This window comes from Haemorhous mexicanus, chromosome 29, assembly GCF_027477595.1.
Source record: "Haemorhous mexicanus isolate bHaeMex1 chromosome 29, bHaeMex1.pri, whole genome shotgun sequence".
NCBI classification, from domain to species: domain Eukaryota; kingdom Metazoa; phylum Chordata; class Aves; order Passeriformes; family Fringillidae; genus Haemorhous; species Haemorhous mexicanus.
This window is the reverse complement of record NC_082369.1, coordinates 468,989-494,950: the sequence shown is the minus strand read 5'-3', so window position 1 is coordinate 494,950 and position 25,962 is coordinate 468,989. Positions and strand designations below refer to the sequence as shown.

The following is a 25,962-nucleotide window of genomic DNA, read 5'->3' as shown; positions in this document are numbered from 1 at the left end:
CCAGGGCCTCCCACCCTCCTAGGGAGGAATTCCCTCACACATCCCCTTAGTCCAGGCCATGGCAGGATGTCCCCAGCCAGCAGAGCCACCTCTCAGGAACTGCTCTTTAATCAAACTACCACTTCCACAAACCACTGACCCACAGAGTCCCCACCGGCACGGCCGCCCCGGGGCAGGGCGGCTCCGGCGGGGTCGGGGAGCTCCGGGAGCTGCCCCGCGCCGGGCCCGGGAGAGCCCCGGGGCTGCGAGCCCCGCCCGGGCTGCGGGAGGCGCCTGGTCCGAGTCGAGGGGCCCCGGGCCCTCACCCGCTGAGCTTGAGCAGGCTGAAGATCTGCTCCAGGACGTGGGTGAAGCTCTGGTCTTTGGGGGTGCGGGAGGCCAGGGAGCCCTGAGTGGGGGAACCCCACTTCATTCCAGCACGGGGAATGGCTGCCCCACCAAAGCCCCCTCCCCTGCCAGCCCTTCCCACCTTCAGCTTGTCCAGGTAGGTCTGATCCTGACTCCACAGCTCCTGGAACTTCACCAGGTCGGGGGCTCCCTTATAGAACTCCACCAGCAGCGTCTGGGGGGGGACAGAGGGGCTGCAGCCCTGGGGGTGCCCCAAAGCCAGGCAGGGGGACCCCAAACCTGCGGCACCAGGGGCTGGAGAAGGGGCTGTCACCATCACCAGGGCTAAGGGCAGGATGGGGACAAGTGGTGGGGCCCCAGCCTGCCCCCAGTGGGCTCGGGGGATTTTGGGGGCCCCCACCCCTCTCTCACCATCTCCTGCACGACGTCGTTGGTGAGGAATCCGTCCTGGATGTAGGTGACCTCCACATCCATGGGGATCCCGTAGTCGTTGGGCCGTTGCTGGGGGATGGGGGAGCCAGGCAGGGGTCACTCCACAGCTCTGGGACCTGACACCACCCTGGGGGGCACCCGAGGGCCCCGGGGACAGGGACCCCACCCCAAATTCTCCCCCACTCTACCTCTGGCGGCGGCATCACCCAGAAGGGCGCGATTTTGGACTCCACGCCGGGGTTGCCGTGGTAGAAGGGCCCTGTGGGGACAGAGGGGGCTGGCACAGGGGGGTGGCAGCAGCCCCAGCCCCCTGGCAGCCCCGGGCCATGGGCACGTACCGCAGATGAGCCCCAGGCAGGGCTGGAAGCCGTTGCCGCTGCCCTGCAGCTTGAGCTGGTAATCCATCTGCGCGTCGATGTCGTGCAGGGAGGGCAGCGCGGGCCCGAAGGGGTGGCTGTGGTACCACCCCACCAGCGACAGCCCCCGCAGGAACAGGCTCTGGCAGATCTGGGGGAGCACAAACCGTGGCTCCAGAGCCTCCAGAGCCCCCTGCCCACTCCCCAGGCTGTTTCAGCCCCTCACCTCCTCCTCCACAGCGCCCGCGGCTTCGGCGTCACCCAGGCGGGTCCGGCACGGGAAGGCTCGAAGCACCGTCAGCACTGCGGGGACACGGGGCTGGGTGACACCCCCGGCCCACGGCCGAGCCACCCCCACCCCCCCAAACCCCACCTACGCTGGGTGTTGGTGTCCCACCGCCCCCCCAGGTACCCCACCACTTCGCTCCGTGTCAGGTGGCTGTGGAAATCCTAAAGGAAAAGGTTAAAATCAACGGTTTAGCACTAAAACGATGACACGAGGGACACCCCGCTGCTGCAGGTGTCCCCAGTGCCATCAGCGATGTCCCGGCCTGGGGAGGGGACGCACCAGGAGCAGGAGGACGTTGCTGGAGATGGCCACGTTGAAGGGCTGGAATTTGTTGATGGCGGCAAAGGACGTCACCTCCACCAGGGTCTGGGGGTTCCTGGAAGAGCCGCGGCCGCGCTGTCACCGCCGTCCCCGCCCCTGCTGCACCCCGGGGTCCCGGTGTCCCCTACCTGGCCGAGTCGCGGGTGCCCAGGGTGCAGTAGCGGACGGGCACCCGGGGTTTCACCTCCAGCCTTTTCCCTGCGCTGCCGCCATCTGCCAAGGACACGGTCCCGTCACCGCGGCCGGGCTGCCCGGGACCCCCGGCACCCCCACGGCAGCTCACCCGTCCCCGCCGGCTCCGCCAGGCCCTTGCCCTGCTGCTTCTTGCTCCTCTCCTCCGGCTTTCTGGGAGCCGCCGGCTCCGGCACCGCCACCCGACCCTCCCTCGCCGCCTCCTCCTCCTCCTCCTCGGGCAGCTCCTCCTCCTCGCCCTCGCTGGCCAAGCTCTGCGGGCACACGGGGCTGGCACCCAGCTCGCCCCCCGCCCTGGGGGTGCCAGGGGGAGGCGACCCCGGTCCCACCTCCTCGGGGGGTGGCACGTTGGGCTGGTGCTTGCGCAGCCAGGCCGCCTTGTACTGGTCCAGCTTCTGGCCCTTGTAGCGCACGGACGCCCAGCCGCAGCCCGACTTCTTGGCGGGGTTCACCAGGCGCTTGCAGTGCGTGGCCCAGGCGCTCGGCGAGTTGAACACCTGCCCCGTCTCCTGCCACGTGATCGTCCCGTCCGAGCCCAGGTCCCCCACGAACTTCTTGCCCTGGGGACAATGGCGGGAGTCACGTCCCCTCGTCCCCATCACTTCTCCCTCAGCCCCATCACTGTCCCACGTCTGCCATCTGTGTCCCTTGTCCTCCTCCCACATCTCCTGTCTTCATCCTGTGTCCCATTTCCCATCCTTTCCCCTGTGCCATGTCTCCTGCCCCATCTCTGTCTCCTGTCCCATCTCTGTTTCTTGTCCCCCTCCTTATTCCCCATCCCTGTCCCCTGTCCCCATCCCTGTCCCCTGTCCCCTTGTCCCCAGGCTCACCAGGTAGTAGATGGACAGGACGCCTCTGCCCGGCTCCAGGAGCCCGTCTCGGAGCAGGACCCTCAGGGTGATGCCCCTGCGGGTCAGGACCGCCCCCCGGGCCGCCCCCGCCGCCTTCGCCACCTCCGGCTCGGGCTCGGCCTCGTCCAGCCCCGGCTCCAGCTCATCCTCATCCTCCTCCAGACACTCGTCCCCGCCGGGGGAGGCGGCCGCCAGTGCTGCGGGGGGGACACCGTGTGACAGCACCCCGGGTGTCCCCCCAGAGCACCCTCGGGTCCCCCCCTTGGCTTCTGCCTGCGGATGGGGACAAGGGGACAGGGACGCACAGGGACGTGGGGACGGGGAGAGGTGGACATGGGGACACAAGCACGGAGGGGGCAGGGGGACATGGAGGGGCTGGACACGGGGACAGGAGGACAGGATGGGGACACTGACGTGGGGACATGGGGGGTGAGGACACAGAAGCGTGACAATAAAGGACTGCGGGCACGGGGACACGGCTGGTGGGGACAGGAACGGGCTGAGGGACACGGGGGCGGAATGTCCCCACCGAGGTCCCGCGGGCGCGCGCTCGGGCAGGTGCACGCGCGTGCCCCGGGTGTGCGCGAGGTGGGGGGGGCGAGTGACCGGTGCGTGTCCCCGGCCGGGGCGCGTGTCCGGTTCCCGGTGCGCTCCCGGTGCGTGTCCGGTACCGGGTGCCCGGTGCGTGCCCGGTGTGCGCGTGCTCGGTAGGTGTTCGGTGCCTGGCGCGTGTCCGATTCCCAGTTCCCGGTTCCGGGTTCCCGGAGCCGGTGCCCCGTGCGCCCCCGCCCCCCGGTACCTGCCATGCTCCGCTCCCGCCGCTCCCGCCGCTCCCGCCTCCCCCCGGTGCGCGCGGCGGCGGCGGCGGCGACACGTGATGGGGCGGCCCCGGGCGCCCCGCCCCGCCCGGGGGGGTGAGGGGACACCGGCACCGGGGGGGGGGGGACAGCCCCGCACCTGCAGCACCGGCGGGGGGGACGCGGGAACTCAGCCCCGCACTGAGACACGGACGCCCCCCTCCCGGCGGGACCCCCGCCCGCCGCCCCTCGCCCCGGCCCCGGGGAGGCGGGGACACCGGCACCGGAACCGGGCGAGGGGACGGGCAGGAACCTGCTGGGTTCGCCCCCGCACCTGCCGCACCGGGCGGGGGACAGGGGGGGCTCAGCCCCGCGCCGGTCTCGGACCCCCAGCCCGGCGGGGACCCCCGCCCGCCGCCGTTCGTCCCGGGAGGGGCACGGGGGACACCGGGAGTGGGAACGGGAGCCTGTTGGGGGGCGCAGCCCCGCACCTGCTGCGTCCGAAGGGAGGGACACGGGGGCTCAGCCCCTCACCGGGGATGCCCCGGCCCGGCCGGGACACCCTCCCGCCGCCCTTCGCCCGGGCCCGGGCGGGGCCGGTACCGGGAACTGCGGCGGCTCCTGCGCGGTGGCGGAGATGGCGCTGCCGGTGCCGCTGCCCCGGGGGACCCGGCCCCGGGCCCGGCACTACTACCAGGGTTTCGTGGACAAGCGGGGGCCAGGTGATCAGGTGGGCGACACCTTCGGAACCGACCCCGACACCCCGGACCGGTCACCGGCACGTCCCAGCACCGACACCCGGGACTCCCCGGGACCGAGCGCCAAGAGCGACCCTCGGGTACCCAGGGACCCTGGGACTGCTCCCGGCACTCCCGGGCACTGTCCCCCCCGGGACCGACTCCCCAGGTCCCCTCAGCCGCCCGGGGCCACCGCTGAGTTCCCTGCCGAGCCCGGTGCCGGTTCCCTGTTCCTGGTGCCCATGCCAGTGCCGGCTCCCGGTGCCGGTTCTCAGTTCCCGGTTCCCGGTGCCAGAGCGGAGCTGAGCCCGTCCCTCCCCGCAGGGCTACCGGAGGGTCTGGGCGGGGCTGCGGGGGCTCAAACTCGCCTTCCACAGGGGGCCCCAGGACCACGAGGTACCGGGGCTCCTCCGGGCGGGATCCCCGGGACTGGGAGCCCCGCACGGGCTGTCCCGGCCGGACCCGCGGGGTTTCTCCGGGCCGGGACCCCCACGGGACCCCCCGAGGCTGGAGACATCCCCGGGCTGGGACCCCTCAGGGTGGGACCCCCAGGACAAGAACCTTTGGGTGGGTCTGGGGGGGCTCACCCAGGCCAGGACCTCTGGGATCTGCTGGGGCTGGGACTCCCAAGATTGGGACCCCCCCCATCCTGTCCGGGCCCCAGAGGTGCCCCTCCCCCAGGGTGGGACCCCTGTGCCCCCTCCCCAAGCTGGGACTGTTTGGTGAAACCCCCCAGGATGGCGGACCCCATCCCCATAAACCCCCGTGGGCAGGGCCCTCCAAGGATGGCACCTTCAGGTGACACTGGGGGGACCCTGGCTGAGGGTGGGGGTGTCCCTGGGCCGGGGGTCCCACCCTTGGGTGCCCCCAGCCCCTGAGTCCCCCCTGTGCCCCATCCACGGCCACGTCACACCTACATCCCAATTTATTCTCCAGGCCAGAAGCAGCTCTCGGTGCTGGGGGGGCAACGAGCCCCGGCGACACGGGGGGCACGGAGTGGGGGGCCGTGGGCAGCCCCGGGGGTGGCAGAGCCCTGCGGGCAGCGCTGGGGGTGGCAGGGGGGGTACATTCAGTGCTGTGCCCAGCTCAGGGCAGGCTGGAGCTGCTGGCCGTGCTGTTGCGCTTCTGCAGGCACCGCACGGCGCTGGGCACCTGCAAGCCTGATGTCACCTGGAAGCTGCCACACCACACCTGGGGACACAGCGGGGGCTCAGGGGGCTGAGGGCAGCGCTGGCAGCCCCCTGGGACCCCCAGACCTGCCCCCCCTTACCATGAAGGCCGGCAGCACCGGCTGTGAGAACTTGGCCTTGAAGGTGTGGAGCAGCTGCTTGGTGCGGGCGTTGTAGAAGGACAGGAAACCTGTGGGGATGGGGGCACAGGTGGGCACGGGGCGGGCACAGCCCTGGCACAGCTCCCGGGGTGGTGGCAATGGCCACGTTGTGACAATGGCCACGTTGTGACAATGGTGGTGGCGATGCCCATGGTGGACACTGGGATCTATGCTGGAGTATGGACATGATGGTGCCCATGGAGGTGACAATGCCCATGGTGGTGCCAATGCTTATGGTGGTGGCCATGGCGGTGGCAATGCCCATGTTGGTGGCAATGTCCACACTGGTGCCCATGGTAGTGACAGTTGCCTTGGTGATGCCAATCCCCAGGGAGGTGCCAGCCCAGCCCCAGGGAGGTGCCAATCCCCAGGGAGGTGCCAGCCAATCCCCAGGGAGGTGCCAATCCCCAGGGAGGTGCCAGCCCAGCCCCAGCCCAGCCCCACCTTCGTGGAAGTTGCAGTAGACGCCGATGCAGTCGGGCACGGGCACGTCGAGCGCCTTGGCCTTGTTGTTGTGCTTGGCGCTGAAGCTGACCTGCAGCCAGTTGTTGAGGTGCAGGCACCAGGACGCCGGGGTCTTGCCCAGCTGGTCGAACTTGCCCAGGCTGCGATAGGCCACGCCCACGCCGAAGGCTTTGCTGTCGCGGTCGTAGCGCACCTCCCAGTAGTGCTCGTCACCGTCGATCAGGGTGTCCCCTGGGGCACGGCCACCGCTCTGCCCGGGCCACCCGCGGCCTGCCCCGCCCGTGCCCGCCCCGCCAGGGGTGTCCCCTGCCCCCCTGGGTGCCCTGTTCCCTCCATGCCCCCTCCTCACCCACACCCCTGGGTGCTCCAGTGCCCCACACCCCTGGGTGCCCAAACCCCCACACCCCTGGGTGCCTAAACCCCCCCACCCCTGGGTGCCCAAACCCCCCACCACAGGTACCCAAACCCCCCACCACGGGTGCCCAAACCCCCACCACGGGTGCCCAAACCCCCACCACGGGTACCCAAACCCCCCACCATGGATACCCAAACCCCCACCACAGGCACCCAAACCCCCACCACGGGTGCCCAAACCACCACCACGGGTACCCAAACCCCCACCACGGGTGCCCAAACCCCCACCACGGGTGCCCAAACCCCCACCACGGGTGCCCCTCTCACCCAGCACCGTGTAGGACTCTGCGGTGAAGCGGTCGCGGCCCCCGCGGCCCAGGGACATCCTCTTGGGGGACTGCACCGCCCTGGCACACAGGGACAGGGCAGGGTTGGCACTGCCAGGCCCAGGGGCCGTGCCAGGGGCTGGGGGGTGGTGTTACCTGGCAGGGGAGTTGGCAGGGGAGGCCGTCCTGCCCTTGCCATCCTTCTCGCGGGCCTTGACGTCCTGCAGCTTCCCTCCCGTGGCGTCCCACTCCACGCTCAGCTCCTCCACCCGCAGGTTCTGGTGGCATGTGCTGGCATCCAGCCGGAACATGAACGCTGGGGACAGCCCCTGTCAGCAGCGCCTCGGGTCCCCACCACCCCGCAGGGCTGGCACAGGGGGACACGGGCACCTGGCACCCCCTGACCCACCTCTGGTCTCCAAAGTGACCGGCTCGGAGAACTCGCCCGCCACCGCCTTGTTACACGCCCGCACCCGAAAATTCATGTACTTCATGTCAAACTTCAGCCCTGTGGGCACGGCGGGGTCACACCGGGAGGGCACTGCCACCCCCGTGTCCCCTGCAGAGCCTGGGACAGCCCCAGCGCCCGCCTGGGGCCGGCTGCACCCCGTGCCCTCACCAGTGAGGGTGTACTCAGTGCCCTTGATGCCCTCGATGACCATCCAGGGCTGGTCCTCCTTGGCACGGGGCGGCCCCTCGAAGTTGGTCCTGCGGTACTCCAGCACGTAGTGGTCGATCTTGCTGTCCTCGTCGGGCATCCTCCAGGCCAGGGTCACACAGTTATCGGCCACCAGCGACTCGGCCAGGTCGATCTCGGGGGCGCTGGGCACTGCCCGCAGGAGCAGCCGTGCCAGTGTCCCCCCTCCCTGCCACACAGGGGTTCCCCAGCACTCCCGGGCACCCCCAGGGCTCCCCCAGACCCCGGTGAGCTCGGCAAGTCACAGACCTCAGGCACGGGACCCGTGGGACCCCACCCCTGGCACCCAGAGCCCCCCAGCACAGCCCCCACCGCCCCCCTGGGCACAGCACCCAAACCCCTCATCTCTCCCCCCATCCCTGGCACCTTCCTGCCCCTCTGGGAAAGCACCCCAGGCCTGGCACTGCCCCATGCCGTGCCAGCCTCCCCCAGGCTGGTGCCGGGCTGGCCGTGCCCTGCCCTGTCCCCCCATGTCCCCCTGCCCTGGCAGTACCTGGCAGGAAGGCCAGGGCCTGCAGCAGGCGCCGCTCCTGGGCGAAATCCACCATCAGGTGGCTCATGTTGTCACTGACCTTGGCCTTGAGCGACAGGCGGAAGGCCGGAGCCATCGTCACACTGTGCCAGGACAGGGACAGGGCTCAGCGGGGCCGGCCACCCCCTGCCCTGTGTGGCCCCAGGGAGGGTGGGCACAGCCCCCCCAGCAGCCACAGGGCCACCCCAGCAGCCACAGGGCCACCTCAGCACCTCGGGACCACCCCCTGTGGGGCCCTGGCTGGCAAGAGGAGGAGGAGGAGGAGGAGGGGGTTAGTGGGTGGGGGGCTCGGGGGGCCGTACCTATCCTTGATCTGTTTGGCCGCCTTGTGAGCGCAGAGGGAAAGAGGAGGAGAAAAGCAGCAGTGAGGCAGCAGAGCCGGGCACAGGGGGCACATGCGGGACCTGTACCAGCTGTGGCACCCAGCGGGACAGCATCCCTGCATCCCACAGCATCCCTGCATCCCTGCATCCCTGCATCCCTGCATCCCTGCATCCCACAGCATCCCTGCATCCCACAGCATCCCTGCATCCCTGCATCCCACAGCATCCCTGCATCCCTGCATCCCACAGCATCCCTGCATCCCACAGCATCCCTGCATCCCTGCATCCCACAGCATCCCTGCATCCCAGAGCATCCCACAGCATCCCTGCATCCCACAGCATCCCTGCATCCCACAGCATCCCTGCATCCCACAGCATCCCTGCATCCCACAGTGGCTCCCCTGGCACAGCACCCCTGCACCCCCCTGGCACAGCATCCCGTGTGCCCCCAGTGCCCCTGCCATGGTCCCCTCTGTGTCAGGGGAAAGGGAGGCCCTGGGGTCACCCCGGGTGTCCCCTCTCCCACCCAGTCCCCCCAGGCACAGCCAGCCCAGCGTGGCCCCAGCTCAGAGAGAAAAGGCATGCCCGGCCCAGGGTGGCATCAAGCAGGTGGCAAAGGGGGGTGAGGACACCCCCAGCGTGGGGACAGCAGGGCAGGGCCGCCCCTGGCACCGCGGGGACCCACCTGGGAGAAGTCTTGGTGGTTGGCCGTGCCCAGGGCCTGGTTGGCCGCCTCCAGCAGCTCCTCGGAGCTCTCCAGGGCCTTGGAGCACGCCACGAGCTGGGCCTGCCAGGGAGGGAGGGCAGAGGGCCCAGCTGGGGGGGCTGCAGGCCAGGGGGCTCCAGGCTGGGGGGCTCCGGGCTAGGGGGGACTCTGGGCCAGGCAGGTCCAGGGCCAGGGGGGACTCTGGGCTGGGGGGGCTCCAGGCCGGGGCTGGCTCTGGGCTGGGGGGGCTCCGGGCCGGGGCTGGCTCTGGGCTGGGGGGACTCTGGGCTGGGGGGGCTCCAGGCCGGGGCTGGCTCTGGGCTGGGGGGGCTCCAGGCCGGGGCTGGCTCTGGGCTGGGGGGGCTCCAGGCCGGGGCTGGCTCTGGGCTGGGGGGACTCTGGCCCGGGGCTCACCTGCAGCTCGTAGGTGCGGCTGGCTCGCTCCTGCTTGATCTTCATCACCATGTCCTCCTTGAGCTCGTCCAGCAGCGCGTAGAGCGACTGGAACTCGGCCTCCAGGTCCTGCTGCGCCCGCGCCGAGTTGGCCTGGGCACAACGGCGGGGCCTGAGCGGGGGCCGCCCCCGCGGGGCCCCGGGGAGGGCGGGGGGCCGGGGCTACCTCCACGTTCTGGAGCATCTGCTTGAGGGAGTAGATGAAGTTCTGGATCTCCTCATTCTTCACGGCGAGGGTGGTGATGATCTTGCGCAGAGACTCCTGCCCGGCGCCCTGCAGCGGCCGTCAGTGCCCGCGGGCCGCCCGCTGCCCCCGGGGCCCGCCGTGCCGGGCCGTGCCGGGCCGTGCCGGGCCGTGCCAGGCGCCGCGGGGACCCGGCCGGGCTGGCCGGCATGGCGGGGCCATGACTTGGCAGTGTGAGTGTGAGTGTGAGTGTGCCAGCCCCCAGCCCCCAGCCCCCTGCTCCCCTCCGTGCCCCCCCAGCCCTCCCGCACCCCTCCCTCCCTCCGGTGCCACCCTGAACCCCTCAGCCCTCCATCCTCCACACCTGCGCTCCTCATCCCTCCTTCTCCATCCCCTCTTCCTCCATCCCTCCTTCCTCCCTTCCCTCCTTCCTCTTCCTCCATCCCTCCCTCCTTCCCATCCCTCCATCCCCACTTCCTCCATCCCTCCGGCCCGTCTTCCTTCATCTCTCCTTCTCCATCCCTCCCTCCTCCCTCCCTCCACCCGTCCATCCCCTCTCCCTCCCTCTCCATCCCTCCACCCTCCTCACTCCATCCTCCATCCCTCCCGCCCGCCCCCACCGCTCCATCCCCTCCTCCCCCGCGCTCCCGGTTCCTGCTCGGTGCCCCGGTGCCTCCTGCCGGTCCCGGGGGGTGCGGGCCGTACCTGGTCGCCCATTCCGGGCCGGCCCCGCCACGCTCGGCCCCGCCGACACCAACAAAGGGGGAGCGGCGCCCCCGCCCCGCCCCGCCCCGCGCCCGGCCCCGCCCCGCCCCGCGGCATGCTGGGAGTTGTAGTCCGGGAGGGGAGGCTGCGACCCCCGCGGTTGGGGAGCGCTGGGCCAGGGCTGGGGGCGAGGAGGGGACCGGGACATTGTCACCCCTCGGGGAGGGCGGTGGGGACACTGTCACAGTGCGTGGGAGGGTCCTAGTTCAGGAATCCTGCCCCCTCCCACCCCCCCCCAGCCTGCTCGGGGGGCAGGAGGGGTCACCCTGCTCCAGGGGGATCTGAGGAAATCCCCTCGGGGCTGCTCCCCAGGCTGGAGCGGAGCCAGGATCAAGGTGGAGCCTGAGGAGGTGCTGTCACCTGTCCTCACTCTGGATGGTGTCCCATAGCCCTGTCCCCATCCCTGTCCCCATAACTGTCCCTATTCCTGTCCCCATCCCTGTCCAAATCCCTGTCCCCAATATCATTCCTGTCCCCATCACTGTCCCTTTCCCCCTCCCTGCCCCCATCCCCACATCTGCCTCCTCCCTGCCCAAATCCCCAGCCCCCCACCCATGTCCCCATCTCTGCCCCCCCTTTAGTGCCACTCTCTGTCCCTGTCACCTCCCCGTTCACAGGGACCGGAAGCCACAGTGTCACAGTGAGCTGGCCAAGTGACGCAGGGCCAGGAGGCTTTGGGGACAGCGGTGCTTTGGGGACTGGGACCCCTTAGGGACGCAGCCCCTTGGAGGGGGGATGTGGCAGCTCGGGGTCCTCATCCCCCTCCTTGGAGGTGAGTGAGGGACAAGGCTGGCTGGGGGGACAGTGGGGACAGCGGGGACAGCGCCTGTGGCAGTGCTGTGGGGTTGGGGACAGGCCACCCAGGGGACATTGAGGGGACACGGGACTCAGGCTGGCCCCTGTGTGACAGAAGGGGTGAGGGGGGACATCTGTCCTGAGGGGGAGACCAGAGAGGGGCTGAGGACACAGAGGGAGGGACAGACATGGGGACAGAGGTGGGTGACATGGCTGTGGCCAGGGTGGACAGGAAGGTGACAGTGGGGATGGATGGGGGACATGGGGAGAGGACAGGGTGGGGGGCACACAGCATCAGTGGGGACAGGAAGGTGGCAGTGGTGGGGGACAGGATGGGGTCTGTGGTCAGAGGTGACAGGGGACACGTGAGCAGCGAGCCTGGAGTGTCCCCATCCCCCACCCCCCGTGCGTCCTGGGGAGCCCCCGGGTCTGGGGGTGCCATCCGTCCCCCTGTGACCCCCGGGGTGCCATCCCTCCTCCCGTGACCCCGGGGCTGTCCCCACAGCGGGTGCCCTGCGGGTGACCCAGGAGCCGGGCGAGCTGCAGGTGACCGCGGGTGACACGGTGGCCCTGGAGTGCCGGGTGGCCCTGGAGGTGGCCGAGGGCGCGGCCCTGCTGCGGATGGAGTGGCTGAGGGACAGGGGGCTCGGGGTGCTCTGTGCCACCCGCCTGAACTTCAGCATCCCCCTGTCCCTGTCCCCGTGTCCCCGCCGGGCCCCGGGGGCACAGCTGGCCTGGCACCCCCCCCGGGCCACCCTCAGCCTCCCGCAGGTGCAGAGGAACGACAGCGGGCGCTACCTGTGCCGGGTGACCCTCGAGATCCCGCGGCACGACACCGCCACCGGCAACGGCACCGAGCTCCGCGTCACCCCCGGTACCGCCCGGGACCGCCCGGGACCGCCCGGGACCGCCCGGGACTGCCGGGGGAAGGGGGGACCGGGGAGGGGCCACCGCCGAGGGACTTGGGGGTCACTGAGGGTCCCCAGCAGGGGGGGTGGGATCCCTTGAGGGAGATTCCGGGGGGGTTTTGGGTGGCCACAATGAGGAGGGACAGGGACAGGGACGGGGACAGGGATGGGGACAGGGACAGGGACAGGGACAGGGACAGGGACAGGGACGGGGACGGGGACAGGGACAGGGACGGGGACAGGGATGGGGACGGGGACAGGGATGGGGACGGGGACGGGGACGGGGACAGGGACGGGGATGGGGACGGGGACGGGGACGGGGACGGGGACAGGGACGGGGATGGGGACGGGGACGGGGATGGGGACGGGGACAGGGGCAGGGACGGGGACATTTCTGACTGCTTTCCCCTCACCGCAGCAGCACTCGGAGGACATCGGACAGGTAACTGTGTCCCCCTGTCCCTGCTGTGCCCTCCACCCCGGCACCCCCGTGCCCGGTGTCCCCAGGGTGACCCTGGGCTGTGCTTGCAGCGCTGCTCTGGGCACTCCTGGGGGGCCTGGGGAGCCTGGGGGGCACCGCCCTTCTCCTGGGGATGGCCCTGCTCGTCCCCCGCTGCTGTCACAGGAGCCCAGGTAACCCTGTCCCCAGTACCCCTCACCCGCCCCCGTGCCCACCTGCCCCACGTCCCCCTGACCCCAAACCTCCCCTGCTCGCCCTCCCCCCGCCATCCCCCACTCCAGGGCACCCCGTGTGTCCCCCGGGGGTCCTGGCAGACAGCAGTGTCCCCCAACAGGCGCTGTGCACCCCGACTCGGCCATCTACCTGAACGTGGGCTCCACCTGGGCTCGGGGCCCCGCGAAGCCGCCGCCCCCCGCGCCGGAGATCAGCCCGTACCAGCGGGAGCCGCGGCGGGCACGGGGCCCATCCCCGCCCCCCCGGCCCTGAGGGTGCCCGCTGCTCCTCACACCCTCCCCCGGCTCTGCTCTTCCTCAGGAAACCCCCCAAAAACGGTGTTTGGCAGCATCCTGTCACCCGGCTCAGCGTCCTCTGTGTCCCCCCGCCCCCGTGCCATCCGGTGCCCCGCCGGCCACCGCGCGTGGGCAGCTCGTGGTCACTGTGCCAGCGGGGGGACAGCGGCCCCTGGGACCCCTCGTTCAGGGGAAGCCACTCTGCTGTCCCCTGGCTTCTTGCATGGTGTCACCCGGCACCCGAGGGCTGTGCTGGGGGTGGGAAACAAGGACCTCGGCGGGGTGGCAGGGCCACCACCTTGTCCTGCCTTCCCCAGGGACACCACAGAGTTGGGCACCGAGACGCACCAGAGGCACCCATTCCTGTCCCTGTTCCTGTCCCCATTCCAGCCCCTGTCCCCATCCCCATCCCATCCCCATCCCTTTCTCCTCCCTGTCCCCACCCCTGTCCCCACACCCCCATCTCTGCCCAAAATCTCCTCCCCAAATCCCCGTCCCCAAATCCCGCTCGGAGGCACCACAGCGTCCCCAGCCCGGTGTGACACGGCGGTTTAATGGGGCGGGGGGCGCGGGCGGGGGTCGCGGGCTCACAGGGGCTGCACGGCCACGGGGTAGAGCAGGGACAGGTGGCGGGCACCGCGCACGGGCAGCGCCCGCGCCGTGTAGTGCCCCACGGCCGCCGGTACCGAGGGGAAGGCGGCCCCGGCCCGGCCCAGCGTGAAGTGCTGCTCCCGGGTCCGCGTCAGCTTCACGTGCACGAAACCCTGGCTGCTCCTGCGGGACGGACGGGAATGAGGCACGGGAACGGGATAACAACGGGATAACAACGGGATAACAACGGGATAACAACGGGATAACAACGGGATAATGGGATGGGATGGGATGGGATGGGATGGGATGGGATGGGATGGGATGGGATGGGATGGGATGGGATGGGATGGGATGGGATGGGGATAAGGTGGCCATCTGGACAGGGATGAGGATGGGAACAGGGATGAGGAGCAGGTGGAGGTTGGGACAGGGAGGGGGACAAGGGTAGGGATGGGGATGGGGTGGGAATGGGAATAGGGGTGAGGTCTGGGATGGAGATTGGGGCACAGATGTGGACAGCAGGTGGGGATGAGGACAGGGATGGGGACCCCATCCAGAGCAGGGGCAGGAGGTGGCACTACCCCAGGTGAAGGATCCCGGGTCACCTCCAGCCTGTGCCACGCATGGGGACACACCAGCACGTCCCCACAGGGGCTGGGACAGCCAAACACGGATCCAACCCACACTCCCAGCCGGGCACGGCCCCCTGGCAGGGCTGTGCCCGTGTCCCCACCTCACCTGAGGGACAGCGAGTAGTCCTCGGGGCTGGTCTCGCAGTCCCGCACCAGGAAGCTGCCCTCGCGGCACAGCGCCAGCAGCGTCTCGGCGCCCGCCCGCCCGATGGGGCCGTGGTACCAGCTGGGCACAGCGGGGTCACACGGGCACCCCCTGGGCCACGGGGCACCCAGCCATGCCATGGGGCATCCCCTGGGCCACGGGGCACCCAGCCACACCGTGGGGCACCCAACTATGCCGTGGGGCACACAACCATGCCACCCAGCCATGCCATGGGGCACCCAACTATGCTGTGGGGCACACAAACATGCCACCCAGCCATGCCATGGGGCATCCCCTGGGCCACGGGGCACCCAGCCACGCCATGGGGCACCCAACTATGCCATTGATCACCCAAACACACCATGGGCCACCCAGCCACACCGTGGGGCACCCAACTATGCCGTGGGGCACCCAACCACACCATGGGGCACCCAACTATGCCATGGGGCACCCAACCATGCCATTGATCACCCAAACACACCATGGGCCACCCAATCATGCCATGGGGCACCCAACCACACCATGGGGCACCCAACTATGCCATGGGCCACCCAACTGCACCATGGGCCACCCAACCCCATGGGGACTCACCCAGGACATTGGGCCCTCCCCACCCCCTGGGGACCCAGCCATGTCAAAGGGCCCAACCACACCAAGGGACACCCTTGACCCCACGAGGAGCCACCCGTGGGGACCTTCTCCCTCCAGGTTTGCCCCGTGCCACGCTGTGTGACCGGGAGGCTGCAGGTGCCACCCCACGGGACGCCCCCAGACTCACGCCTGCTTCTCCAGGGGCAGCGAGGTGTCCACGTGCCTGGGGCTGGGGGGGCAGGCGGGCCGGGGGCCGCCGGGGGCGCGGGGGGAGCGCGGCAGCGGCCGGGACAGGCTGGGGGAGCGCTCGGGGCTCTCAAACTGCACTGCGGGGACAAAGGGGCGTCACCCACCCCGCCCGCGCTGCCGGCTCCTCTCAGGGCCACAAAGGAACGCCCCAGAGGTGGCTCTGCCCTGCCGTGGTGTCCCATTGCAGGGGCCAGGAGTGCTCCGGGGGGTACCCATGGGGGGCACAGGGTGTTGGGGTGGGCACGGGGGGCACCCCAGGATGCTGAGGTCTAGGTCTGATACCCATGGAAGCTGCGGGAGGTAGGGTTGGGGGACCCTGGGGGTGTCCCCACAAGGAGGAGGGAGCCAGGAGCGGCACCCACGCCGAGGTGGCACCCGGGGACGCTGTCACCTGCGAACGCCCGTGAGATGTGATCCTTCTTCCACTCCCAGGGCTGGTCGTACTCGTCGGCCGGGCGCTCGTCGTCGCGGGGGAGGCGGCTCTCGCGGGCCGGGGGCCCCCCCGGGCTGTCCCCGGCCGTGTCCCACTCCTCGGAGGGGGTGTCGTAGAGTTGGGGACCCCGGCGCGGCCGCACCCGCCGGCCCTCGCCCTGCCGCTGGCACCCTGGCGACGGGGAACGGGGCGGTGGGAGGCGCCCGGGACCCCCGTGGGGGTGCTGGGGGTGCCCGGGGTGTCACCACCCACCTGTGGCCTCCTCGTCGCAGCCGCCCTCGGGCGCCGGGTCCTGCTCCCCCTCGAAGGGCTCCGAGTACTCGCTCTCACCTGGGCCCTGAGGGGGGGGCTCCGGGTGGGACGGGACCCCCACTGCCCCCCCCCTCAGCCCCCCGGTCCCCGGGTGCCCTCACGGGACCCTTCGGGCTCCCACACCCCCACACGGGTGTCCCCAGCCCCGTCCCCACTCCCGCCCACCCGGTCCCTTTGTCCCCCAGCCCCTCTCCCCTTCCCCCTCTCCCAGCGACTCCACCGTCCCCAGCCGCCCCCCAGGTCCCTCTCCAGTGACCCCAGCTCCCCCCCGGGTGCCCCACTGCCCCCCGACCCCTTGGCTCTCCCCGGTTCCCCGTCCCCGCTCTCCCGGCCCTTATTCCCGGCCGCTCTCGGTCCCCACCCCCGTTCCCCATCTCCCCCCATCCCCTCCGGTCCCCAGTCCCCCCGTCGGCCGCTCCCCGCTCTCTCCGCTGCCCCGCTCACACCTGTCCGACCCCCCCGCTCCTCCCGCTCCCGGTGCCCCCCGCGTCCCTTCCCCAGCCCCCCACCCGCTGCCCCGCTGCACCCCCCGGTTCCTCCGCCGCCCTCCCCGCTCTTGGAGCTCGGCTGCGGCTCCCGCCCGGTGCCCCCGGTACCCCCCGGTGCCCTCCCGGTGCCCCCCGCCCGTACCTGCTGCAGGCGGCGGGGGCCGCCCCCCGGCCCCGCGCCCCCCACCCGCACGAGGCGGTGGCGCGGGGAGGCGGCGGGGCCGCGGAGCGCGGCTCCGGGGGCGGCGGCGGCGGGGCCCCCGGGACCGCTGTAGTCGGGCTGGGGCGGGCGCGGGGGGGAGCGCCGGGCCCCCCGGCCCAGGTACTCCCGGAGCCACTTGGCCATGGCGGGGAGCGGCACCGGCACCGCCGGGACGGCCGGGACCCAGCGGCACCGGGACCCGCCGGGACCCCCCCGCCGCCGCCGCCGCCGCCGCCGCCGCCGCCGCCGCCGGAGCCGCTTTGTGTCGCCGCCGCGCGCGGCGCGGACCGGAGCCCCCGATCCCCCCCCCGCGCCCGCCTCGCCGGGGGCACCGGCACGGGGGGGGCGAGACCACCGAGGGGACACCGGCAGGGACAGCGAGGGCGACACGGCGGGACCCCCGAGTGGCGGGGGCACCGGGACCCCCAAGTGACACCGAGCGGTCCCCCCCGGGTGACAGCGGGATATGGGGGGGGGGGGGTCACCGTGACCCCAGACCCCGACAATGGGATCCCCCCCACGGTGCTTTGGGGGGAAGCAAGGACACCCCCAGCTCTGTCACCCACCCCGGGGAGCTCGTCCTGGGGGGCTCTGCTCCCCCCCTGCCGCGGGGTTTGGGGGGGCTCAGGCACCAGGCGGGGGGCAGGAGGTTGGGACCCCCCGAGTCCCCTCCTGGCATTGTCTGTCCCCAGAACAAAGGTCCCTCTCCTTGGGGTCCCTCTTGGGGTCCCACCTGGTGCTGGGGGATGGTGACAGCTGGGGACTAGGGGGGACACATCGGGGAGGACACGGCCTGAGACCCCCCCTCATGCCCCCCCAGCCCCGGGCTGAGCCCAGTGGCCAGCATTAATATTTGAAGAGGCTAATTAAGGCATGTGCACAGAATGCTAATTGGGATGGGGGGGCTGGGTTTCTGTCCAGCTCCCCCTGACGCCCCCCCCCCCCCAGCCCCTCTGTGAGGGTGTTAATTAGCCAGAGGCTGCTCAGCAATTAGAGTGGGTGCCTTGATGAGGGGGAACTTCATGGCCATGGGTGAGGAGAGCCCCACTTGGGGTGGGTGGGCACTGGGGGGGTCCCTGTCAGGGTGGGGGTCCCTGGGGCAGGGTCCCACAGTGCCCACGTACAAATCACTCTGGAAGATGAAGCTCTGGAGTGAAGCTCTGATCTGGCTCTGCCTGATCCCATTTATTCCGGAGTTGTGGCTGATGGAACGGTGGGGAGGGCTTTGTCCCCGAGCTCCTGGGGACACCTGGGGGGGCTGGTGCTGGCAGGACAGCCCTGTCCCCGCACTGAGGGGCTGCAGGAGCCCCCCGGGTGCGTGCAAAGGTGGCATCTGACCCACCCCGGGACAGAACCAGCTGGTGAAGTGAAGGAGGGTGAGCTGAGCGCCCACCTTGCCCTGCACCCCGGTGGGAAGGACAACTCCAAGGTCCCCCTCCTGCTGGGGGGGGTCAGGGCACCCCAAACCCAACCTGGGCATGGTCACTGGGTGGGGGTGAGGGCAGTGGCACCCCCAGAATGGACACACCAGAGTCCTGTCACTTCCAAACACATCCTGGGAGCAGGGCTGGGACCCAGCACACTGCTGCAGGGAAAACACCTTCCCCGCGCTGCTGCTGCTGCTGCGGCACGGCCGGAGGTGGCCACAGCGGTGGCCGGGAACCCCCGGGCCCCTGGCGGCGCTTCCAGAGCAGCAGGGAGCCGGGACAGCCCCGTCCCTGCTCGGTCCCTGCTGTCCCCGCCCCGCCGGCTGCTCAGTCGCTGGCGCTGTCCTCGCTGTCCGAGTAGGCTCCCAACAAACCCAGCGAGGACGTGGCTGCTGCTGCTGGAAGGGAGCCTGGAAGGGGAGGGAAGGAGGGGATCCGGTCAGGTCCAGCCTCCCCAGGGCAGTTCCTGGTGTGGGAACAGCAGCCCGGAGAGATCCCCAGCGGAGCCTCATCCCTGGATGGACCCTGAGGTCAGGGAGGATAAATCAGGGGGATAAAAAGCTCCTGCAGCCCTCGGCTGGAGCCTCCCTCCTCCACCCTGCGGGAAGGGCCAAGGTCTGGGACCCCCTCCTCCCTCCACAGCCCCCTGGAGACTCCAGACCCTGGAAAGGGAGAGAGGAGCCAGCTCTGGGCTCCCACCACCCCAATCCCTGGGACAGCAGCCAGGCAGGAGGCTGGGGGAGCACAGGGAAAAGGGGACACACCCAAGAGCTGTCCCTTCCCAGGAGCAGGAGGCTGGGGGAGCACAGGGAAAAGGGGACACCCCCAAGAGCTGTCCCTTCCCAGGAGCAGGAGGCTGGGGGAGCACAGGGAAAAGGGGACACCCCCAAGAGCTGTCCCTTCCCAGGAGCAGGAGGCTGGGGGAGCACAGGGAAAAGGGGACATCCCCAAGAGCTGTCCCTTCCCAGGAGCAGGAGGCTGGGGGAGCACAGGGAAAAGGGGACACCCCCAAGAGCTGTCCCTTCCCAGGAGCAGGAGGCTGGGGGAGCACAGGGAAAAGGGGACACCCCCAAGAGCTGTCCCTTCCCAGGAGCAGGAGACTGGGGGAGCACAGGGAAAAGGGGACACCCCCAAGAGCTGTCCCTTCCCAGGAGCAGGAGACTGGGGGAGCACAGGGAAAAGGGGACACCCCCAAGAGCTGTCCCTTCCCAGGGATGCCCTGAGGGCAGGGGGACTCACTAAGCCAAAGGCTCAGGATCAACCAGCCCAGAACAAATCTATCCCCCAAACCCATGGCTCCCCTGGCTTGCTGGGCAGCTCACTGAGGAGCTGGAAAGGCTTCCAGCTTGTTTTGTGGTCCTTAAAGCTTCCCAGCTCCAGCAGTGAGGCCGGATTTATCACCAGGCCCCAAACCAAAGCAGTTCTCCTGCTGTTCCAACCCTATCTCGCTGTTGTGACATCCCCAGGGCTGTATCTGCTGTTTTGAAGCTCCTGGCCCTGCCAATCTGTCCCCAAGGCTGTGGCTGAGAGCCAAGAGCCAGGAGGGAGAATCATCTTCACCAGGAAGCTCCTGGAAACGGGGACAACCCCCTGTCCTCACACCACCCCCCAGGGACCCCAGCCCAGGCTCTGAGCACGGAGCCAACCCCACCAAGGAGGTGTCAGAGCCCCCAGGGCCCAGCCAGGGGCAGGTACCAGTGCTGGCCGTGGTGCCTCTGGTTTCCATCCCGTTTTCCAGGGCAGGATCTGGCTTCTCCTTCCTGCGGGCCACCAGCCCGGCCAGCTGGGCCTTGGTGCTGAGCTTGCCCACGCTGCGCTCCCAGCTCTCCATCCTCGGCCTCTTGCTCTGGGGCTGGGGGTCCTGTGGGCACAGCTGGGGTCAGGGGGCTCAGCTTGGAGGGGCTGGGGATAAAACCAGCAGGGACAGGAGGAGAGGGGCCTGAGGGGGAGTTCTGCCCCTCAGGGATGGCACGGGCCAGACAAACGGGGATGTGGATCTGCAAAGCTGCCCCTGGAGATCCATGTCCCACTGCCAGAGACCCAAACCCAGCCTCGGGATGGCCCTGGGATGCTGAGGAGGCAGAGAAAAGAATCCCAGCATGGTTTGCCTTGGAAGGACCTTAAAGCTAACCCAATCCCACCTTTCACTATCCCGGATTGCTCCAAGCCCTGCCCAGCCTGACCTTGGACACTTCCAGCCACAGCTTCTCTGGGCAATCTGCTCCAAAGTCTCCTTAAATCCCATCCAACCCTCCCCTGCCTCAGTTCCAGACCATTCCCCCGTGTCCTATCCCTCCCTGCCTGGGGAAAAGTTGTTTTCTCTGTTTTATCAGCTCCTTTCAAGGCCACTGAGCAGCCCTGGGTGCCTGCAGGTGGTCCAGCCATGGACCCCGGTGAGTCTGAGTGCCCTGGGCACAGGGATTAGTGCCAGGCCAGGGACCACGGCTGGGATTAACCCCAGGCACGGCAGCTTTGATCCAGCCCAGCGGGCCCTGGGGCAGGGATGACAGTGGGGGAGGGCAGGGCTGTTTGTTGGGATAATCCCTCCCTCCAGGCCGGGGCTGGCAGCTCTTTTGTTCCGCCTGAATCCACAGCCCAGCCCAGGGAGAGGCCGGCCCAGAACGCTGAAATCCTGCCTGGAGCAGCAGCAGGGCCCAGCAGAGCTGTTCTTCCCGAGGAAGGGAGGGTGGGGACAGGATGGGAACAGCTCCATCGCTGCCTTTGTCACCAGCCCAGCCTGGAATCCCCAAGTGATCCCTGGCTCCTCTCAGCCCACACGGCCTTTGGGAGCCGCTCAGGCGTGACACCAGCCCGGTGTCACCCAGAGAGGGACACAATGGGCACTCACAGCCCCAGGACAGAGCAGTGGGGCTGGGGAAGGGCGGGGCAGGCTGTGCCCCTCTCACCTCCTGCAGGATGTCCGTGGGTTTGGTCTGGGCCGTGGGATTGGGGCGGGCTTTGGCCGGTTCCTCGTCAGAGTCAGAATCCACCAGGAGCCGCCGGTTCTGGGCCTGCTCCAGCATGGCCCTGCTGGGACAGAGGAGGGCTGGAGCTGGATCCATCCCACTGCCAGGCCCTGCTTGCTCCAGGGGAGCTGGGGCCAGCAGAGGAGCCTCGGGATCCCCCTTCCCAGGGGCTCCTATGGGATCAGGTCCAAGCCGGAGGGGTGGGAGCACTGGGATCTGGAGCTGCAGCCCAGAGCAGGAACTGTGTCCATGGGAGGGCCCTTCCCAGGGGATTGAAACCCCCCCAGCAGCCCAGATCCCACAGAATCCCAGCCTGGCTGGCTTGGAAGGACCTCCCAGTCCTCCTCCCTGAACACTTTGCCAGGACAAGCTGGGATCTCCTCCCACCCTCCAGTCGTGGTAACTCAGCCCCCCTCTCCCAGCCCAGCCCTCCCAGCCCCCTCACTTCATCTCCTGCTCATCCTCCTCCTGCTCCTTGCGCCTCTGCTCCTCCTCCAGCTCCTTGTACTGCTTCAGCATGGCCTCAAAATCCACGTTGGCCTGGCGCTGGTTGAGCTCCTTCAGCTCCTGCAGGTTCTCCAGGACCTCCATCTCCAGCTTGGAGTCCTTGGTCCGGTTCTCCAGGACCTGGGTGGGATAAGTTGGGATATTTGAGGCAGCAGAGCCTGACAAGAGCCTCCAACACCTCCCCACACGGGGTGAAGCACAAGAGGACCCTCCTCATCCTCATTTTTGGGTCGGACAGGAAAGCCTGAATGGCCACAAGTCAGGCAGAGTGGCAGAGGTTCTCCTGCAGTCCTTGTACCTTCATGGGATTGTTGAGCTCCTCCTCTTCCCTCTCCTTCTGCATCCTCTTCTCCTCCTCCTCCAGGAGCTTCTCTGCCTGGAAGTTCCTGGTGGCTCCGTGCTCCATGGTGTAATCTGTGTTCTCAGGGTCTGTCTGAGGGGGAACAGCAGCAGGAAAACCACTGAGGGTGGGGATCCTGCTCCAGCCAGCCCACAGCCACCCCCAGAGCCACACATCCCCCAGCTCCATGAGCTGGGGAAGGGCTGATCCAGCCCAAAACCCACCCTGAGACTCAGATGTTGTGTTTGTGTGGTTTCCCAAACCCACCACACTCTTTAATACATTAACAAGAAAATCCCAAATCAGTGAAACAAAAAAACCACTCCATCAGCCTTTGCTGGGCAGGAGAGTCAAGGGATCATGGAACACCCTGAGCTGGAAGGGAGAGCAGCTCCTGCCTCTGAATGGGACCACCCCACCAACCCCATTGTCCAAAGGCTCCTGGAGCTCTGGCAGCCCCCATTCCCTGGGGGAATTCAGCAACCCCCGCCCTGGGGGGAAAAACCTTTCCCTGATCTCCATCCCATGGTCCTGGGGGGAGAAACCTTTCCCTGATCTCCATCCCATTACCTTGGGGGGTAAAACCTTTCCCTGATTTCCATCCCATGGTCCTGGGGGTAAAACCTTTCCCTGATCTCCATCCCACCACCCTGGGGGTAAAACCTCTCCCTGATCTCCATCCCACCACCCTGGGGGTAAAACCTTTCCCTGATCTCCATCCCATGGTCCTGAGGGAAAAACCTTTCCCTGATCTCCATCCCATTACCTTGGGGGGTAAAACCTCTCCCTGATCTCCATGCCATGGTCCTGGGGGAAAAACCTTTCCCTGATTTCCATCCCATGGTCCTGGGGGAAAAACCTTTCCCTGATCTCCATCCCACCACCTTGGGGGGAAAAACCTTTCCCTGATCTCCATCCCATGGTCCTGGGGGTAAAACCTTTCCCTGATCTCTATCCCACCATCCTGGGGGTTAAAACCTCTCACTGATCTCCATCCCACCACCCTGGGGGTAAAACCTTTCCCTGATCTCCATCCCACCACCCTGGGGGTAAAACCTCTCCCTGATCTCCATCCCACCACCCTGGGGGGTAAAACCTCTCCCTGATCTCCATCCCATGGTCCTGGGGGAAAAACCTTTCCCTGATCTCCATCCCACCACCCTGGGGGTAAAACCTCTCCCTGATCTCCATGCCATGGTCCTGGGGGTAAACCCTCTCCCTGATCTCCATCCCACCACCCTGGGGTTAAAACCTTTCCCTGATCTCCATCCCACCACCCTGGGGGTAAAACCTCTCCCTGATCTCCATCCCACCACCCTGGGGGTAAAACCTCTCCCTGATCTCCATGCCACCACCCTGGGGTAAAACCTTTCCCTGATCTCCATCCCACCACCCTGGGGTTAAAACCTCTCCCTGATCTCCATGCCATGGTCCTGGGGGGAAAACTTCTCCCTGATCTCCATCCCACCACCCTGGGGTTAAAACCTTTCCCTGATCTTCATCCCACCACCCTGGGGGTAAAACCTCTCCCTGATCTCCATCCCACCACCCTGGGGTTAAAACCTTTCCCTGATCTCCATCCCACCACCCTGGGGGTAAAACCTCTCCCTGATCTCCATCCCACCACCCTGGGGGTAAAACCTCTCCCTGATCTCCATCCCATGGTCCTGGGGGTAAAAGCTCTCCCTGATCTCCATCCCACCACCCTGGGGGGTAAAACCTCTCCCTGATCTCCATCCCACCACCCTGGGGGTAAAAGCTCTCCCTGATCTCCATCCCACCACCCTGGGGGTTAAAACCTTTCCCTAATCTCCATCCCACCACCCTGGGGGTAAAACCTTTCCCTGATCTCCATGCCACCACCCTGGGGGTAAACCCTCTCCCTGATCTCCATCCCACCACCCTGGGGGTAAAAGCTCTCCCTGATCTCCATGCCACGGTCCCGGCACAGCTCCAGCTGCTCCCTGGGATCCACCCCGGGTTCCCCAGGCAGGGAGAGGCTGGAGCTGAGGGGGGCTGACCTTGAAGGTGATCTCAGCCAGGCAGCGTGTGCACTTGATGTAGAAGCGGAAGATGGGCAGCCCCAGGTAGGCCTCGTTCTGCACCGTCTCCTTGCGGGCGTTGAACTTCTTGCCCTTGTAGATGTACTCCCCACACGTCTTGCACCTGGGCAGGGGCAGGGAAATGTCCCCAGAGGGCAATGGGGCTGGGAAACAAACCCTGGGAGGAGCTGGGGGTGCTCAGCCTGGAGAAAAGGAGACTCAGGGGGGCCCTGCACAGCTCCTGAAAGGTGCCTGTGCCCAGCTGGGGCTGGGCTCTGTCTCCAGGACAGAACCAGAGCACACAGCCTGGAGCTGTGCCAAGGGAAATACAGGTTGGATACTGGGAAAAATGTTTTTATGGAAAGAGTGAGAAAGTTCTGGGACAGAGGAGTGTCCCTGCTCGTGGCACTGGGTGGGCTGGGAGGCATTCCAGGAGTGACCCCACGGCTCCAGGGCTGCTCTCACCTCATGTTGAAGGGGGCCATGAGCCTCACCACATACTGCCGGTCCTTTGGCAGCTTCAGCTTCGGGATCTTGGCCGGATCGAAGTCCGGGGGGTAATATTTCTGTGGAGAGAGGAGATCTGGGAATTCTGGGAATGTTTCTGTGGACACAGAGCAGATTTGGGAATGCTGGAGCACCGGGAATCGTCTCACTCCCCACAGCTGGGACAGGAGGCTGCAGCCAGGTGGGGCTCGGGCTCTGCTGCCAGGGAACAGCGACAGGATGAGAGGAAGCGGCCGCAGCGGGGGTTTAAATCGGATACCGGGGAATTCCTTCGTGGGAAGGGTGGATAAACTCTGAACGAGCTGCCCGGGGAGGTCTGGAGTCTCCATCCCTGGAGCTGTCCAGGGACGGCCTGGACGGGCACACAGTGCTCTGGGCAGGGGACAAGGCGGGCACCGGGCACAGCTGGGACTAGATCCCGGGTCTTTTCCAGCCTCGATGATCCCGGGATTCCAAGCGACTCCCGAACCAACCGGGACCCCGTCAGAGCCCTCGGGGAACCCTCCCCTGGCCCAGCCCGGCTCGGGACGCCCCCCCGGCCCCCTTGGCGGGGATTCCTCCCCAACTCACGTTCAGCACTTTCCGTTCCGACATCGCTGCGGCTTCTCCCGATCCCCGGTGCTGCCGGTGATGCCCCCGCGCCCCTCACCGCTTCCGGGTGTGGCTCCGCCCCCTCAGCCGCTCATTGGCGCAGCGAGCCTCGGCCTCCCCGGTCTTCGTCTATTATTGGCTGAACCAGCTGCCTGTCAAGGGATCCGCCCACAGCTGTTGTACAATTCCACCAAGAGTCCGCCGGAAAGCTGGGGCCTCACAAGAAGTTCCGCACATTCTTGGGTCCTGGCGGGCGGCTGTCCTCCAGCTGGGGCTGGGGAACGCCGAGGCTGCGATCTGGGGCAGGGGGATCCCGAGACTGCCATCTGGGGCAGGAGAAACTCGGCTTCCTCACAGCAACATGGGATGTGGGCCCCGGTCTCCCCTGATCTCCCCTGACGCGTACTCATCATGTAGCTAACAGTCCCCAAACAGTCTGGTTTGTGTTTAAAATGTCACTTTCTTTATAAAAACCGAGGACTCTGAGACCTGTTGAGTTTGCAGCTGCTTTTTGTTCACTCCACTTAGCATGCGCAGCCATGGCAGCCATGCTGTACGGCACAGCCGCGCTGCGCATGCGGCGTTGCCATTGCCGCCATTCCGTACAGCGCGGGCAGTGCCGCTGTACGCCAGCCCCGCCCGCACCGCGTGGCTGCAGCCCTGCGCATTCTCAGATCCTCACTCCCCGGTGCTGCCCGCCCCTCCTGCTCGGCGCCGCCACCCCCCGCCCGCGCAGACCCGCCATTACCGCCGGCGCGGGCGGCCGCGCCGCCTCAGCGCGCACGCGCAGCGCCTCACGCGCCGTTTCC

At 68.2% G+C, this 25,962-nt stretch overlaps 6 protein-coding genes across 16 annotated transcripts; 2 read left to right on the top strand and 4 right to left on the bottom strand.

Moving 5' to 3' along the window:
* Positions 1 to 92: 92 nt before the first annotated feature.
* On the bottom strand, positions 93 to 3,732 carry MPND (MPN domain containing). 2 transcript variants are annotated; one of them, XM_059870289.1, is made up of 13 exons: positions 3,589 to 3,696; positions 2,769 to 2,986; positions 2,268 to 2,498; positions 2,030 to 2,192; positions 1,875 to 1,959; positions 1,705 to 1,801; positions 1,514 to 1,586; positions 1,363 to 1,439; positions 1,119 to 1,287; positions 969 to 1,039; positions 760 to 849; positions 470 to 562; positions 184 to 388 (listed from the first exon to the last, which is right to left on the bottom strand). In XM_059870289.1, the coding sequence occupies exons 1-13, from the start codon at positions 3,593 to 3,595 to the stop codon at positions 302 to 304; spliced, it is 1,461 nt and encodes a 486-aa protein (XP_059726272.1). In that variant the 5' UTR covers positions 3,596 to 3,696; the 3' UTR covers positions 184 to 301. The 2 variants fall into 2 exon arrangements, with proteins under 2 accessions (XP_059726271.1, XP_059726272.1); XM_059870288.1 differs by having other exon boundaries at positions 93 to 388; positions 2,030 to 2,498; positions 3,589 to 3,732.
* Positions 3,733 to 4,100: 368 nt separating this feature from the next.
* On the top strand, positions 4,101 to 5,627 carry STAP2 (signal transducing adaptor family member 2). Its single transcript, XM_059870300.1, has 2 exons — positions 4,101 to 4,316; positions 4,648 to 5,627. The coding sequence occupies exons 1-2, from the start codon at positions 4,224 to 4,226 to the stop codon at positions 5,047 to 5,049; spliced, it is 495 nt and encodes a 164-aa protein (XP_059726283.1). The 5' UTR covers positions 4,101 to 4,223; the 3' UTR covers positions 5,050 to 5,627.
* Positions 5,231 to 10,457, bottom strand: FSD1 (fibronectin type III and SPRY domain containing 1). 6 transcript variants are annotated; one of them, XM_059870286.1, is made up of 13 exons: positions 10,399 to 10,457; positions 9,676 to 9,783; positions 9,471 to 9,602; positions 9,036 to 9,137; positions 8,330 to 8,352; positions 7,989 to 8,110; positions 7,418 to 7,627; positions 7,208 to 7,306; positions 6,955 to 7,114; positions 6,800 to 6,879; positions 6,098 to 6,349; positions 5,594 to 5,682; positions 5,231 to 5,514 (listed from the first exon to the last, which is right to left on the bottom strand). In XM_059870286.1, the coding sequence occupies exons 1-13, from the start codon at positions 10,408 to 10,410 to the stop codon at positions 5,410 to 5,412; spliced, it is 1,494 nt and encodes a 497-aa protein (XP_059726269.1). In that variant the 5' UTR covers positions 10,411 to 10,457; the 3' UTR covers positions 5,231 to 5,409. The 6 variants fall into 6 exon arrangements, with proteins under 6 accessions (XP_059726269.1, XP_059726268.1, XP_059726267.1 ...); XM_059870285.1 differs by having other exon boundaries at positions 7,208 to 7,627; XM_059870284.1 differs by having other exon boundaries at positions 5,594 to 6,349.
* Positions 9,780 to 13,193, top strand: TMIGD2 (transmembrane and immunoglobulin domain containing 2). 5 transcript variants are annotated; one of them, XM_059870297.1, is made up of 6 exons: positions 9,780 to 9,926; positions 11,076 to 11,230; positions 11,759 to 12,127; positions 12,583 to 12,603; positions 12,693 to 12,794; positions 12,956 to 13,193. In XM_059870297.1, the coding sequence occupies exons 2-6, from the start codon at positions 11,194 to 11,196 to the stop codon at positions 13,105 to 13,107; spliced, it is 681 nt and encodes a 226-aa protein (XP_059726280.1). In that variant the 5' UTR covers positions 9,780 to 9,926; positions 11,076 to 11,193; the 3' UTR covers positions 13,108 to 13,193. The 5 variants fall into 5 exon arrangements, with proteins under 5 accessions (XP_059726280.1, XP_059726278.1, XP_059726282.1 ...); XM_059870295.1 differs by having other exon boundaries at positions 12,580 to 12,603; XM_059870296.1 differs by having other exon boundaries at positions 9,923 to 9,938; positions 12,580 to 12,603.
* Positions 13,194 to 13,662: 469 nt separating this feature from the next.
* Positions 13,663 to 16,995, bottom strand: SHD (Src homology 2 domain containing transforming protein D). Its single transcript, XM_059870293.1, has 6 exons — positions 16,714 to 16,995; positions 16,024 to 16,108; positions 15,730 to 15,942; positions 15,277 to 15,415; positions 14,460 to 14,579; positions 13,663 to 13,904 (listed from the first exon to the last, which is right to left on the bottom strand). The coding sequence occupies exons 1-6, from the start codon at positions 16,915 to 16,917 to the stop codon at positions 13,718 to 13,720; spliced, it is 948 nt and encodes a 315-aa protein (XP_059726276.1). The 5' UTR covers positions 16,918 to 16,995; the 3' UTR covers positions 13,663 to 13,717.
* Positions 16,996 to 17,919: 924 nt separating this feature from the next.
* YJU2 (YJU2 splicing factor homolog) lies at positions 17,920 to 25,465 on the bottom strand. Its single transcript, XM_059869956.1, has 8 exons — positions 25,133 to 25,465; positions 24,521 to 24,621; positions 24,035 to 24,179; positions 21,972 to 22,106; positions 21,612 to 21,793; positions 21,107 to 21,227; positions 19,896 to 20,061; positions 17,920 to 18,610 (listed from the first exon to the last, which is right to left on the bottom strand). Exons 1-8 carry the CDS (start codon positions 25,154 to 25,156, stop codon positions 18,528 to 18,530), a joined length of 957 nt encoding a protein of 318 aa, XP_059725939.1. The 5' UTR covers positions 25,157 to 25,465; the 3' UTR covers positions 17,920 to 18,527.
* Between the last annotated feature and the right edge of the window lie 497 nt (positions 25,466 to 25,962).